The following is a 13,987-nucleotide window of genomic DNA, read 5'->3' as shown; positions in this document are numbered from 1 at the left end:
GAAAGGCTAATAATTAATTACTAATGCTAAATAAGAGTCTTTATTAGAGCAAGAGAAGCTAAAACAATACTTGTTAGACATTTTGTCTGTTTGTTTGTACACGCATCATTATAATATGTTTGTCCTCGCGAGCAAAAGCTAGTAAATAAATATTTTGCTTCGGCGTTTTCTTTAGCCTGTAACAAATTTACAATTTCTGCTACCCCGTACTGTCAGCAAAAGAACCCTTTAGAGTTTAAAATCTATAATAGAGTACGATCCACAAAAGAAAATGAAAATATTCTTTGCATTTGTAAAAATAAGGAACGCTAAAATACTTCCAATATTGCTATATGCATAATTCTTCCCGAATAATTCATAGCTAGTAGCAATGTTAACTAAGAACTGGGAGATCATGGGTTCTAGCCCAGATCAAAAATATTTAACGTTTTGTTTTTAACACAATAAAAGATAAGATTCTTTCTGCAATACGCTTAAACAATTTACGCCGAAGCGACGCAACATTGGAGTTAGAAAAGGCAATACGTAACTATATTTAATAAGTACATTATAATACTTACATGTTCCTTAATATCTCCAAAGAAAGTAAAGAACCTGTAAATGCGTCCAATGGCTAGCCATCTTCCTAACATCAACCATTCACATTGATTTTCTTTGTATGTAACTGAAAGTGATTTGAGATATTTCATACGAATGTAATCAGATTATTTTGTATTTTACAAGTGATTAAAGGAAGGAAAAAGCTACTCTCCATGTGGTAGGCGTTATATCCGCTTATAGAAAGCAACTACAAACTGATAATTTATTTAAAAAACTGTATAGGTCGACGAGAGCAAAGTAAAAAGGCTATCTGCAAAATAGCCAGTTTACAGGAGAAGATAGGGTGTTATTTTTATTTCTCAGGCAAATTTTTTGTAATTTTTTGATATATGTTTATTGTTTATACTCTTAACAATTTATTTTATAAGTTTATAGAAATAGTCCTGTTTAATTAATACGATAAAGCAATAAAAAGAAAATTATGAATTTGTATATAACTATTTACCTTGCACCCGTCAAAGTATAGGTGACTTTATTTCACTTTAAGACAACTATATAGGTATCAACCATTTAGATATTACATGAAGAGGCAGACAATTCTAACCCAAATATAACTAAGTGGTTATAAATTGATTTGAACTATTTTCAGTAGTATTTGTCACAATATTTGATAAATAATATGCAAATTCAGTCAACATAAATAAAAGCATACAATATATTCAATAGGTCAAGACTTATAATTAACATAGACTTCAGACAGCTACATACAACAGTGTTAATAAAACAATTACGTATATAAATATGGTATATATTTGTGAATGGCAACACGCACGACACGCAACACTGTAGCGCTACACGCAACACTGCAACGCAACACTGTAGCGCAACACGTAACCCTGTAACGTAACACGTAACACTGTAGCGCAACACGCAACACAGTCGCGTAACACGCAACACTGTAACGTAACACGTAACACTGTAGCGCAACACGCAACACTGTAGCGCAACACGTAACACTGTAGCGCAACACGTAACATTGTAGCGCAACACGCAACAGTGCCGGCGACAGCGCCCCACGTACCGTCCGCATCACACTAGCTAATGATATAGAATATAGAAAATCTCTTACATATAATAGCCAAAGGTGTCAAAAACGACGTCATAAAAGTAACAATAAACTCCGCCGATGTACTCTCATATAGAGACGGACTAAAGGCCAAAACATATGGACCAAATGAACAAAGACATCGGCAAAGAATATCAGCTCTCCCAAGATAATGATCGTGGTGAAGTTAGACCACGTGTTGTTATCGAAGAAGTATGCTAGGAGCAAGTGGATCACGAACGTGGTAATGACTGCCAGGAGAACTGCGATCTGGTGAAGAAAGGTTTTTATAAAGGAAAGAGGCAAGAGGTTAGTGATGAGATTTAAAATCATATTCCATAATGTATAAGGTCTATATTAAGTTTTAAACTGTGACTGATAAAGATAAAATAATTTCATAATATTACTTTCACTGACTTTTACGAGAACCTTATCTTCTAACATGGTCGAATAAGACTGACGAAACGAAGATGGTATTACTGTTTACAATGTAGCCAAATATGACTAAAACCTGACTTAGAACTCAGGACTCCTGTTTGTTTCATTCCTTACCTGAAACCACACATTCCAAGGCGTCAATAACACAATCCTTGTAATTCTTCCGATGCGTCCTTCCCACAGAAATCTACCTCGTAATTGATCTTGTTTTAACTTGGGCAGGTAATGGCGGCTTCCTGCATGACTGGTTGCAGTTGTTGCCAAGGTCCTGAAAGAATAGCTTAGTTTTAAAAGTATATGAGATGGCTTTTATCTCCAAGCCTGTCGCGCATTGTTCATATCTGCCGCAAAGTACAAGCGACGTCGGCGTCAATAATCATCATCATCATCACCATCATCACCAGCTGTCGAACATAGCCCTTCCTGAAAGATTTCCTAAGCGACCTACAGTGGCTCTAAAATGTTTCATTTTAAGATTATCTACCGAAATTGGTACAAAAGATCATACAAAATAGTCTAACATTACAATCGATCTCAAGGTAGTAGTTTTCATCATTAATTCAATGACGATTACAGTAAATCTCAAAATAAGTGTTGCTCAAGTCGAGAATCGAACTCAAGACTACTACAGACACTTAACTAAAGAGGCGATAAACAAAGGCCACATAAATTATTATTCCGAACGCAGCATTTTGTAAAAAGATTTTCCTGACATTTAAAAGGGTCGACGGCAAAAATAGAATGGCATTATGAATAATTACCTCGTCTTATTCTCAAATAAAAATACTTTAGTCGTGACAAAATCTAACCAGTTCATTACCTTGGAAAATAATCAAAATCAAACTATTTCTTTTTGGTTCTTATTTACAGTTCCTAAAACGTGTTATATGGCATTATTTATTAGAGATTTTTGTTTGCGACTCCGTCCGCATGTAAATGTTTTCCAGAATGAAATATCAGTGTGCACTTTCGCCATAAAATGAAAACCTTAAGTGCTTTTTACGATCCTATCTCTAAAAATTTCATGCACTCTGCAAATTAAAATCCCAAATAGCAAATATACCCGAAAAAGCCTTTGGCCCATTTTATAGTTACATGACATAACAACTCTTTACCAAATACCAGCATAGCAACGTCTAAAATCTAAATAACAGTTGCTACAAACGATAATTAATTTATAATTCTTACTCCGTCCCAACAGTTCCCAAAGAGGGCTCGCTAATACTCCTCAGCATTTTCGCTATATTTTATTCAAAATTGTTTCGAGAACAAAATATTTTATTCCATTTTGCTAATGTTACAGCGTGGCCTACTGGAAATCGTGAGTTCTTTATTTGAAAGCTAGATTACAGTTTGCTGAGTTTAATTACGCAATTAATAATATTGTATATGTTTTTATTCAGACCTACCATTCCACTGACGGGCATGAGCGTCATCTAGTAATGAAAATTATTCCATGCAAAAAATACTATATGTGTAGCAAAATAAAGACCTATTTATATCAACGATTATTATTTAAGGTATGTCTTAAATCTCTACGTTTATCATCGAACCTCAAACACAAAAATCTGGAATAATCTAACTGCTTACGCCAATTTCGGTATACAACCAATCTTCCTTTTAACTAAATGATTAGGAAAACCAAAAACCATATTTCATATTGTCAGTTCGCCGGTACAGCCTGCAGTTGGTGGTGGACCGATGTATATGTTTCTTGTTAGGATTAATACATTATAGGCTCCAAAGGACCCTAAAATGCCATTATATGAATTAAAGTAAGTGTAAACCACCTATAGTTAGTTAGGAGTGGAACGGTCTGCCGAGACGAATGTCTACAGGTTCAAAGCCCAAGGGCACACCTCTGACTTTGCTAAAGTTATGTGACTATTCTTCGGGAGTTATTGCTTGCTTTAAAAGTGAAAGAAAACTTCATGAGGAAACATACATACTTAGCATTATGTAAGTGACTTTTGCATCGCATTTCTGTCGGGTAGGTATTTCTGTCATTCTTCAGCCACAGATTAAATACCTTCGAAATTTATTCGCAAATGATATTTCTTCATCGACCTTTAGAATAGCACCTTTAAAACAAACAAGATTGAGTTCTGTACTTTGAACACGTATATTATCAAAATATTTAGCCGTAAATAAGGAACTTACCCAAAAAATCCAAGCACCTATCTCAGCGTAATGATTGTCTGGTTGAGATCGCCACGAATAATAAGACCGCCATTTGTACCACCCATGTTTAAATTATTTACACCATATGTAGACATTTTTGTATTTAGTGTACAATAAACTTTTAAATAAAAACTTAACCAAGTCTGAATAAAACTGACGCTATTATGAACTGCAGTAGAATCAAAACACATTAATTACAACGATTCGGATGTTGAACCACATAAATTAATAGCAAATTGATTTACAGACGCTTGCCTCAAATTTATATGTATAGTGAATTCAAAATTTAGCAAAGGAAACCTAACTTTCAAAAATGAATAATAATTACACGCGAACTTGTATTAATTTATTTGCAATGCTATAGTAAGAAATTTCATTTTTAAAACTTACGGATATTCTAAACATTGTGTTGTAATATTTATTTAATTTTAAGTTTTGTGTTAATTACAATAAAACTGCTGTGTCATAAAAGTAATTGATTTCAAATTAATTAATAATACAGTACATTATACAACGCAGTTGTGATAGTATGTTGGAAATAGATCATTTTTCATTGTTTGTTAGTTCTATTGAAATAAAATAGTAAATTTTTTACCAATATTCTGTTACACATTGATAGTAAAAACAAAATTAAACTCACGTTAGTAACGTTTTTTGCGCGTGCAAACGGTGTCGAGTCTATGGACAACAATTCCAACTCCAATAAAAAATAAAAGAAGTTAAAAACTTTTTAATAAATTACAGCGCAATGGCCCATGCTGCATTTTATTTTTTATAAAATAGTGCGAAATTTAAAAATGGAATTAACGTTACATACTGCCAGTTATTTTATATTTTTATACCAGTTGGCATTCATTTAAAAAGTATTTTTATATACCTCAAAACTTAGACAACTGAACCTTCAAGTCCTGAAGCATAATATTTATGTAAGTAGATAACATAATAAAATTATCTTTTTTCTACCTAAAACGTTATTTCCATTTTAAATTACACCATATTTTCCTCTTTTTCTTCGTGTCATCTACGCAAGACGTTAAAGCGTCGTAAAACCGACATCATATTTTTTATACTTAAATTAAATGTTTTCATAGCAAACGGAGAAAAATACTGTCTGGGTTTCATTAGCAATGTCGAATCAAGATAATTTTATTAAAAGCCTTATAAAAGAATCCTTTTAAGTACGAAGCTAACATTAAATAAGTATTTACTCGTAAGCTTGGATTCTAAAAACGCCAGCACCGCACAGCACTCCCACGCACTTCAAACTACCAACCCATCAACGTCGGAAAAAGAACAAAACAATTTTTGCATACGAAAAAATCCACCGAACGGCGCGCAACAAAACGCGAGCACTGTAAAACGGGCACGCAGACTCATATAAAATGTAAATATGCGTCCAAGCTGTATCACGAAAGAATAATTCATATTCTGGGGGTAAGCGGCGGGCGTGGGCCGTCCATTTTGCATGGTTATTTCGGTGAAATCCTCGCGTATCCAGCTCTCATGTAATTAAGAGATTAAAAGATCAGTAGGCGCAGCGACTCGGCGAGATTTTTATGAAAACATTTTTCAGCAACATGCAATAACACAAGCCCCTTTCAAGTAACACAACTCACTTCGCTTAGTCCCTACTTTATGTACGAGAACATTTTATAACTCACCATTTCAGGCTTATTAAATTATGTACATAAAACTAAAAGCGGCGGGAGGTTAAATAGTAAAGCCATACTCGCAGGAGTTGTTTTATAACACGAATAAATATGCAACGTTCATGCATAAATTGCTAGAATATATTCTCTTTATAACCTTTTAAAGAACCCAGATTTTTATAACGATCACAAAGGTTTGATACAATTACCAAAGATTGTAGAAGTTTTATTTTGGTGCTCACCAGCCAGTGGTAATATTCTATTTTTAAATCTTGACCATAAACACGCCACGCCGTCATGAAATAGCTACATAAAACGTAGTGATTATATTCTCTTTCTAACTACATACAAATAACGTACCTTAAATAACATGAATTATTCTTAAACTATTTATTTATGTGCGAAACGTATTTCATTGTTTTAAAGTCTCATCTATAACCGGCTTACGAGTCTATCTTCGAAACTCGGAGTCCAAAGAATTCTAGGTATACGACTGAAAAGAATCCGGAAATCAATGTGGAAGAATTCGGAAGTCACGTGAAGTAACATAGAAACTTTGTTGCGATTCACTAGCCGTGTTCTTAGGAAACCACCGAAGTCCGCAGCGACGTCCAAACTTTAAGGGATTAAAACCTCAGCCTTGTTGGCAACTTGAAAATGTACTCAAGTTTATTTTTTAAGAATCTACTTTGGAATCGAAGAACTTATCTGAGTTTCTAACGTTCCGACTTATGGACCACATTTAATAAAATGAAATTTTAATTTAAACTGCTATCAAATAATTAATTAAAATTATTTTATTCCACAAATTACCTAACAATAACCATAGATAAAAAATATTGTTCCAGTTTCATGCTTACTCTACAATCTCTACATTATTCGCCATTTAAATCCTAACAATACAATAACTAAAAAGATAATATAACAACAGACAGTCACAACAAACAGCCGTTTCACAAAGAAAAAGTTTATTAAAGGGAACAATACCAATTTCACATTGTTTAACTGAAGTTACGTGCAAAGGCAAGCCATTGCTGTAAATAGTTGCAGTTGTAGTACACACTGGCGTAATGAACGAAGAACATTTTTTTAATTTAAATTAATTGATTACCAGAGGAAATTATGGTAGGATATATTTTATATCCGCCCGAATAGTGACCACTCTACATAAGGTGTTAAAACCCGCCATAGTCGCCCGGATATACACAGGCGTTCCGGGATCAGCCTGTGTATCGATTCCAACAGGCCGGCATAATTGTATCGATAGCCGAGGGGTAATTATTCGAAAGACATTCTATTGAATCCCACTCCACTTACCAACAGGTTCAGTGGAGTCACTTTGTCATGCTTGTATAAAAAACAAACACATTTTTCTTTATTAAAAGTTTGCAGTACCCTCTCGATTCCTTTAACATAATGGTTGTTATGAGCATGGTGATCGGTAAAACAAAATCACCTAGATACAATCATTCCCACTTATTTACTGGCAGTGATCAAAATGAATAATATTTACATTTATTTATATAAAAAACAGATCTGACTCAAGCCTTTATACTATATCCTAATATTGAGAAACAAATTAGGAAGCCCGCATGTTAGTTTGTTGCTATAGCATCATCTCTGTGTTTATAATTTGGTCTCTGGCGAAACTTAGTGTACCGACTTGTGTATATGGAGGCACAGGGCCTTATTCTCTATCCTGCACGGTATTTTAACAGTGCGTAACAAACACGTAACACAACGCATCATGTTTAGGACTATAGAAATTTTGCTTACAGAATACCATTCCACGCACATTTCTCGAAGATAACATGACACGGCCGCGTTACGCGTTTACACTACCATACAGGATAAGGACCCAGACTTAATTAAAGTAAACGGAGTACCAAAGGCAAAAGGTGAAATTTTCCGGAAGCGAACCCGACACAACGTATAGGTACTAATATGCACAATGCGGTTTGCAAACTGTTTTAATCATAATTACATTTTACATAAATTATACATAAAAGAAAGCTGGCAGGAATTGGATTATATGGACCCTTCACCACTGCTGAGTATTATATATTCATATTATGATAAGGCAAAATTATCAAGTATGTATGTTTGTAAGACATCTGGGACTATTGAATCATTTTAAAAATGTCCCCTTGGAATATATAATCGTGTGCCGTCGGCCACTTCACTGCATGGTTTAAAGGCCGATGGTTGGCACATGCGTCATACTCGTGAACGGGTGCAGCTTGTGTGGACTGTTCTGCTCATTTCCTTTACTATATCTAAATAATAGTATATGTTGGAAAACTTCAGGTTCGATTATTTCTCTTGAGAGGGTTGTGCACTCGAATGGAAATTAAAAATATTTTAGTTATTTTGCGTGCATATAAATGAACTGCTCTAAACAACAATTTAAAAAAAAATCTGTATCATGTATTGTAGTTTATACCTTAACCAAAGTTCCTTTTCTCTATTGAAAATTGCTTTCCGAACTGGTGATAGAGATAACATTAATAGAATAAAAATAATGTATAACATTTTACAGGCTGAAAAAAAATATTTAATTTTAATAAAAGGCTATATTTTTTGGTTTAATTACTTAAATCATTCCAAAATTCTTCCAGATTACATGTAATTCATCAATTTAACAAACCGTGTACAAGCTTGTCGGAGAAAAATCCAAAATGGCGGCATTAGCCTCCCGTGAATGCAGTTGGCCGAAGTGGCAGCATGAAAGGTGGGAACTGTAGTTAGTGCGCTAATTAGCAGTGTTCCTCGTATGACCGCCTTTGAAATACACCCCATGTCGCCCACCCTTTTCATGGTTATATTAGTCTGCACGTTGGTATGGCACGTTCTGAAAACTTGTTACTATAAAAGGCATGTTTCAGTAAACGATTGACTATTAATAGTAAATGTTTTAATGATATGTAAATTTGCATTGCTTTGATTTACATTTGTAAGTCATCTTGCAATTATTTTGTCGTCATTTGCCGTCATTAACAGATATATCTGGGTACCATAACTTATCTAATTGTCCCACCAAATTTGAATGTACAAAGACGACTGTTTTATATATAGTGGAGTGTCTGGAGCATTCAAAACCGTAAAACCTCGGATTAGAGTTATAGTGAATGAATTAATACGATCGATGTGGGATATTGTTTTTTAAACTATAAATTGCAATGTTTACCCAAATTTTTTTTGTGCACTCCATTTTTTCATTGTTAAAAAAAATATTATAAAAATTAATGTTTGACCAAATATTTTCACTTTAAACAGTATTTTTTAATTATATGTTAAATCTTACCTGAGTAGACATATAGGAACATTTTTTCAAAGATGCCTGTGTATAAAAATAGCAGTAGGGTCTCGAACAGTAGAAAAACGTGGAAGGAGAGCGAAGCGAAAGCTGCTATGTACAATGGAATTTCTCGGCCAGTTTAATTATAAATGAAAGTTACTCTGTGTGTACATTTAAAAAATAAGGTAATTAATTACGACTAATGAAAAGAAAAAAAAAATTAGTACAAAATCTGTTTATTTAAATATATTACACTGTTGTCTACATCAAATATTTTCTTCTACTTCATCTATCTGTATAATAGGTGAAGTATTGGAACAACTATTTCCGTTGCACTGTAAACATGCTACACTGCAGTATAAACCACTTTTTCTGCATCCACGCAGCTCCACATCCCTTTTGCAATTACAAAATAACATTTGCAATAAATTATCCAGAGCAGGTAATTGATTCATTGTTATTGGGATGTACATGTTATTGGAATACTTCCATCCCCAATTTTCAATAACTACGTCATTTCCTAGCCATATCTGAATTTGTAGGTACACTCTTTTAAGGTGCTCAAACGCTGCATCAGTTGTTGTGATGACAAAAGAACACTCGTATTTTTGGATGTTGCTTTTATGAAAGAATTAAACCTTAATGTATTTAAGTCATGAGTTTTAGACGGAGCGCCATATAAACTCAAAATACATGCTACACCTGCTTGCAATATATTATTGGGGTCTTCATTGATATTTTTAAATACTTTTACTGAGTAGTGTAAAGTCAGAAGATATCGATGTCTTAGTGATATTAACGGCATTGGTAGATAAAGATCGTGAAATATATTTTCTAAAACCATCCCGAGGCAAAGTTCAACAGAAGATATTTTCATCGAAATGTTTAGAAAAATCATTACCAAATTGTAAAGAACATATTCTTTTTTTACATGCCTTTACGGGTTGTGAGACTACTTCTGCGTTTTCAATAAAGGAAAAATCAAGTTTACCAAAAATTTGAGAAACGGATTGATTTACACGACTCAGAAAAGAATTTAAAAATATCAATGAACCCCAATAATATATTGCAAGCAGGTGTAGCATGTACTTTGAGTTTATATTGCGCTCCGTCTAAAACTCATGATTTAAATACATTAAGGTTTAATTCTTCCATAAAAGCAACATCAAAAAATACGAGTGTTCTTTTGTCATCACAACAACTGATGCAGCGTTTGAGCACCTTAAAAGAGTGTACAAATTCAGATATGGCTAGAATATGACGTAGTTATTGAAAATTGGGGATGGAAGTATTCCAATAACATGTACATCCAATAACAATGAATCCTGCTCTGGATAATTTATTGCAAATGTTATTTTGTAATTGCAAAAGGGATGTGGAGCTGCGTGTGGATGCAGAAAAGTGGATGTAACGGAAATAGTTGTTCAATACTTCACCTATTATACAGATAGATAATGAAAAAAATTTTTTCAACAGTGTAAATATTTAAATTAATATTTTTTCTTTTCATTAGTCGTAATTAATTACCTTATTTTTAAATGTACACAATAGAGTAACTTTCATTTATAATTAAACTGGCCGAAAATTCCATTGTACATAGCGGCTCCGCTCTCCCTTCCACGTTTTCTACTGTTCGAGACCCTACTGCTATTTTATACACAGGCATCTTTGAAAAATGTTCCTATATGTCTACTCAGGTAAGATTTAACATATAATTTAAAAAAAATACTGTTTAAAGTGAAAATATTTGGTCAAACATTAATTTTTTATAATATTTTTTTTAACAATGAAAAATGGAGTGCACAAAAAAATTTTGGGTAAACATTGCAATTTATAGTTTAAAAAACAATATCTAAATTCATTAATCCCTAATAGAACCTCAGGCGCTCCACTAATATTAATATTAAACTTAGATGAACTATACAATATGTAAAAAAACCCTTTCCGAACTAATACAGGTATACAGGCATTAGTATTTCCATAAAATAATATAAAAAGAAATTATAAACGTAAAAATTTTAATATGAATACAATTTATAATATACGTCTCTACTACTAAATTAACTTAGATTGCCATATTCTATTAATTGTTTGTATTACTTATTCTCCCAACTGAATAACAATTAACATAACTAAATATTCCACCTAAAATACTATCAACAATCGGACAAGGCCTTTTTATGTACTGTATATCTGGTTTGGTATAAATAGCATTACCTTCCTTTGATAGTCGGTTTAAAAAACATAAAAATATTTAAATCCACTATTTTAACGGGTAACAGCAGAAACCGTTATTTACATAAAAGCAAAACTAATGAAAACATACTCTATTTTACACGAACAAAGAATGAACGAGGGAAGAAAAATGTGCAAACACGAAATCAAGTATAAAGAAGCTTTAGACATTAGAGCTGTAAATGAAACTATGTATTTTGAAAAGGAGATTTATATTTGTTTTATTGCTTTGAATGTCGGGACGAGCTTGCCGTTCGCCTGATGGTGGGCGATACGAAGTATTTTTTGGTGTTACACTGCACACGCCATCACGAAACATGAGATGTTAAATCTGTCCAGTAGTTACACTGACCACAATGTTCTTCAAATCGGAACACAACAGTGGCCATGTACTGCTGCTTGGCGGCAGAAATAGACTGCGATGGTATCTACCCAGGCGGAATTTCACATATGAAGTACCTACCGCCAGTTATCCTACTAATATTATAAATGTGAAAGTTTGTAAGGATGGATGTATGGATGTATATATGTATGTTTGTTCCTCTTTCACGAAAAAACTACTGAACTGATTTGTATCAAACTTTACAGTAATATTGATTATACACCAGAATAACACATAGGCTACAATTTATAATGATTTTATGTAATTTGGTCATAATATAACGATACATATCAAGTCGGAAAAAAAAGTTACTCCGGACAACTCCTTCACGCGGGCGAAGCCGCGAGCAAAAGCTAGTATATTAATAAATCTGCTATAACACATAACATTCCCGCTCTTTTGTTGTTTTAACGTGCTCCGAAATTAATGGTGAGCCTGTCTGGCTTTAGTAGGTGCGCTTTTATACGACTATGGCAGACTGCCTGATGGTTACCTAAATATGCAGTCTTTGTACGATTGCTAGATTTCGAGCCATTTATTACGTGTTGCAGAAACTACAAAATTACGTCTTCTTTAGGAATATGATGATACTTGAGAAAATATCAGTAGAGCGTGCATTCCACACGTTAGGCGTTATTTTATTACCTCTGTGAGTTTAATTAGTGTGAGAAATGGAACGCGCTAGTGCCAATACGGTTATTTAAAAGTTGTACTAAAATGTATCGCATATTAAACAGTATATTATATTTTTAGCTGTAAGATGTGTGATAATTTTGTAAATGACTTAAATTATGTTCATAAGTTTTGCATAATCGGTAATATACTAAAAATAGGAATTGTAACTGTAACCAGCTTACGATTTTCTTGACATTAGTAAATTGTTCGAAACTCGTAAATATAAACAATTGTGAAACTAGATTACGAAGTAGTTTCTATTAGTATATTGTCCTAAGTAACTTAAAAAGTAACACTTATAAATTCAATTGCCTCTTTAGGCTAATAACTGCAAATTATATAATAATGCTGAGTAAATCAACATACATACGTCTTACTATTACACTACCTTTGATATTGCGTTACTTATAGAACCCACTTACTTATTTTCTTGAAAATAACACTTTACTATAAGCTACTCGAACTCTAGATGTAGCATAAAAAGTATAAGCTTCGAAGAAAATAAATATCAATAAAAAGTTATATTAATTTTACACACGCTCTAACGTCACTACTACTATTCTAAGAAAATTCGTCGCAACGGCTACATCACACTTACTTACAGAAATACAGTCACGCATATATACATTGATAAAAAAGAAAAGTAAAATCGTGATTTTTTGGTGAAAATGTTTCCTATTCACATATGATTTTGTACACAATGTAAGCGGAGGCAAAGACAAGTATGTGGTTATATTTATTGATGCAATGTCATAATGACCCTGTATGTATTGTTGTGCATGTATCTTGCTTGTATAATAACATAGTAATACCTGATAATATAAAGTGCAATCCAAATATTACGACCAAAGAAGCGTACGTCCCTCGGCATCAAATTCCAATTTATTTGGGGTCGGCACAGGACATTTCTACTATTTTTCACCGTCAGCCGTCATTCTTATAATTCTTTTTCCCATATACTCCATAATTCAAAATATCTTTTCCCTTCATATTTTATCCACTGACGCAAATAGAATAGAAGTTGAACGCGTGTAGTTGCGTGTGTAACATTCCTTCAGGTTTCAGTTGGTCGTCACCTAGATAGCTAGTGAAAGGCTGGTAGGTTAGCTAGGTTAGGGCCTATTTGTTCTTGGATAGGATGCGTCCTTCACATTATTTTATAAATATATAGGTATTATTTTTCCTCCCACCTTCCAGCCCGAGCTGGCTTCCTTAGTGACATTATGTTTTTCTTTTTTAATATTACCTTTAGAACTAAATGTATAATGATTATAATTATCATGTTTCTCGGTAAATGCAAATATGTTCGCCTACATGACTAATAAATTGTTTTAATTATTTATTTTATTATAACTCCTCAACGACTGAACCGATTTTGATTACATTTATCAATGTATAATTTGGTAGCCCACGTCTTTACTTAAATTATTAGACAGAGACATAACTACACTTCTAGCATCATTGTAAATCAACATCGTCATATA

At 33.2% G+C, this 13,987-nt stretch overlaps 1 protein-coding gene across 1 annotated transcript; it reads right to left on the bottom strand.

The window, feature by feature from the left end:
* Positions 1–1,699: 1,699 nt before the first annotated feature.
* Positions 1,700–3,416, bottom strand: LOC119192289. Its single transcript, XM_037446113.1, has 3 exons — positions 3,272–3,416; positions 2,198–2,351; positions 1,700–1,915 (listed from the first exon to the last, which is right to left on the bottom strand). The coding sequence occupies exons 1-3, from the start codon at positions 3,316–3,318 to the stop codon at positions 1,700–1,702; spliced, it is 417 nt and encodes a 138-aa protein (XP_037302010.1). The 5' UTR covers positions 3,319–3,416.
* Between the last annotated feature and the right edge of the window lie 10,571 nt (positions 3,417–13,987).

The sequence above is a fragment of the Manduca sexta genome, unplaced genomic scaffold, assembly GCF_014839805.1.
Source record: "Manduca sexta isolate Smith_Timp_Sample1 unplaced genomic scaffold, JHU_Msex_v1.0 HiC_scaffold_2579, whole genome shotgun sequence".
NCBI lineage: Eukaryota > Metazoa > Arthropoda > Insecta > Lepidoptera > Sphingidae > Manduca > Manduca sexta.
Note: the sequence above shows the minus strand (reverse complement) of the source record. Positions and strands in the feature narration are given on the sequence as shown.

Excerpts from the sequence above, each read along its gene's own strand:
- LOC119192289 (XM_037446113.1), bottom strand. The coding sequence starts at position 3,318 with ATGCTGAGGAGTATTAGCGAGCCCTCTTTGGGAACTGTTGGGACGGA. Across the intron at positions 2,352-3,271 it reads TTGGGAACTGTTGGGACGGA|GACCTTGGCAACAACTGCAA; the intron begins GTAAGAATTATA and ends CTATTCTTTCAG. Across the intron at positions 1,916-2,197 it reads CTTGGAATGTGTGGTTTCAG|ATCGCAGTTCTCCTGGCAGT; the intron begins GTAAGGAATGAA and ends TTTCTTCACCAG.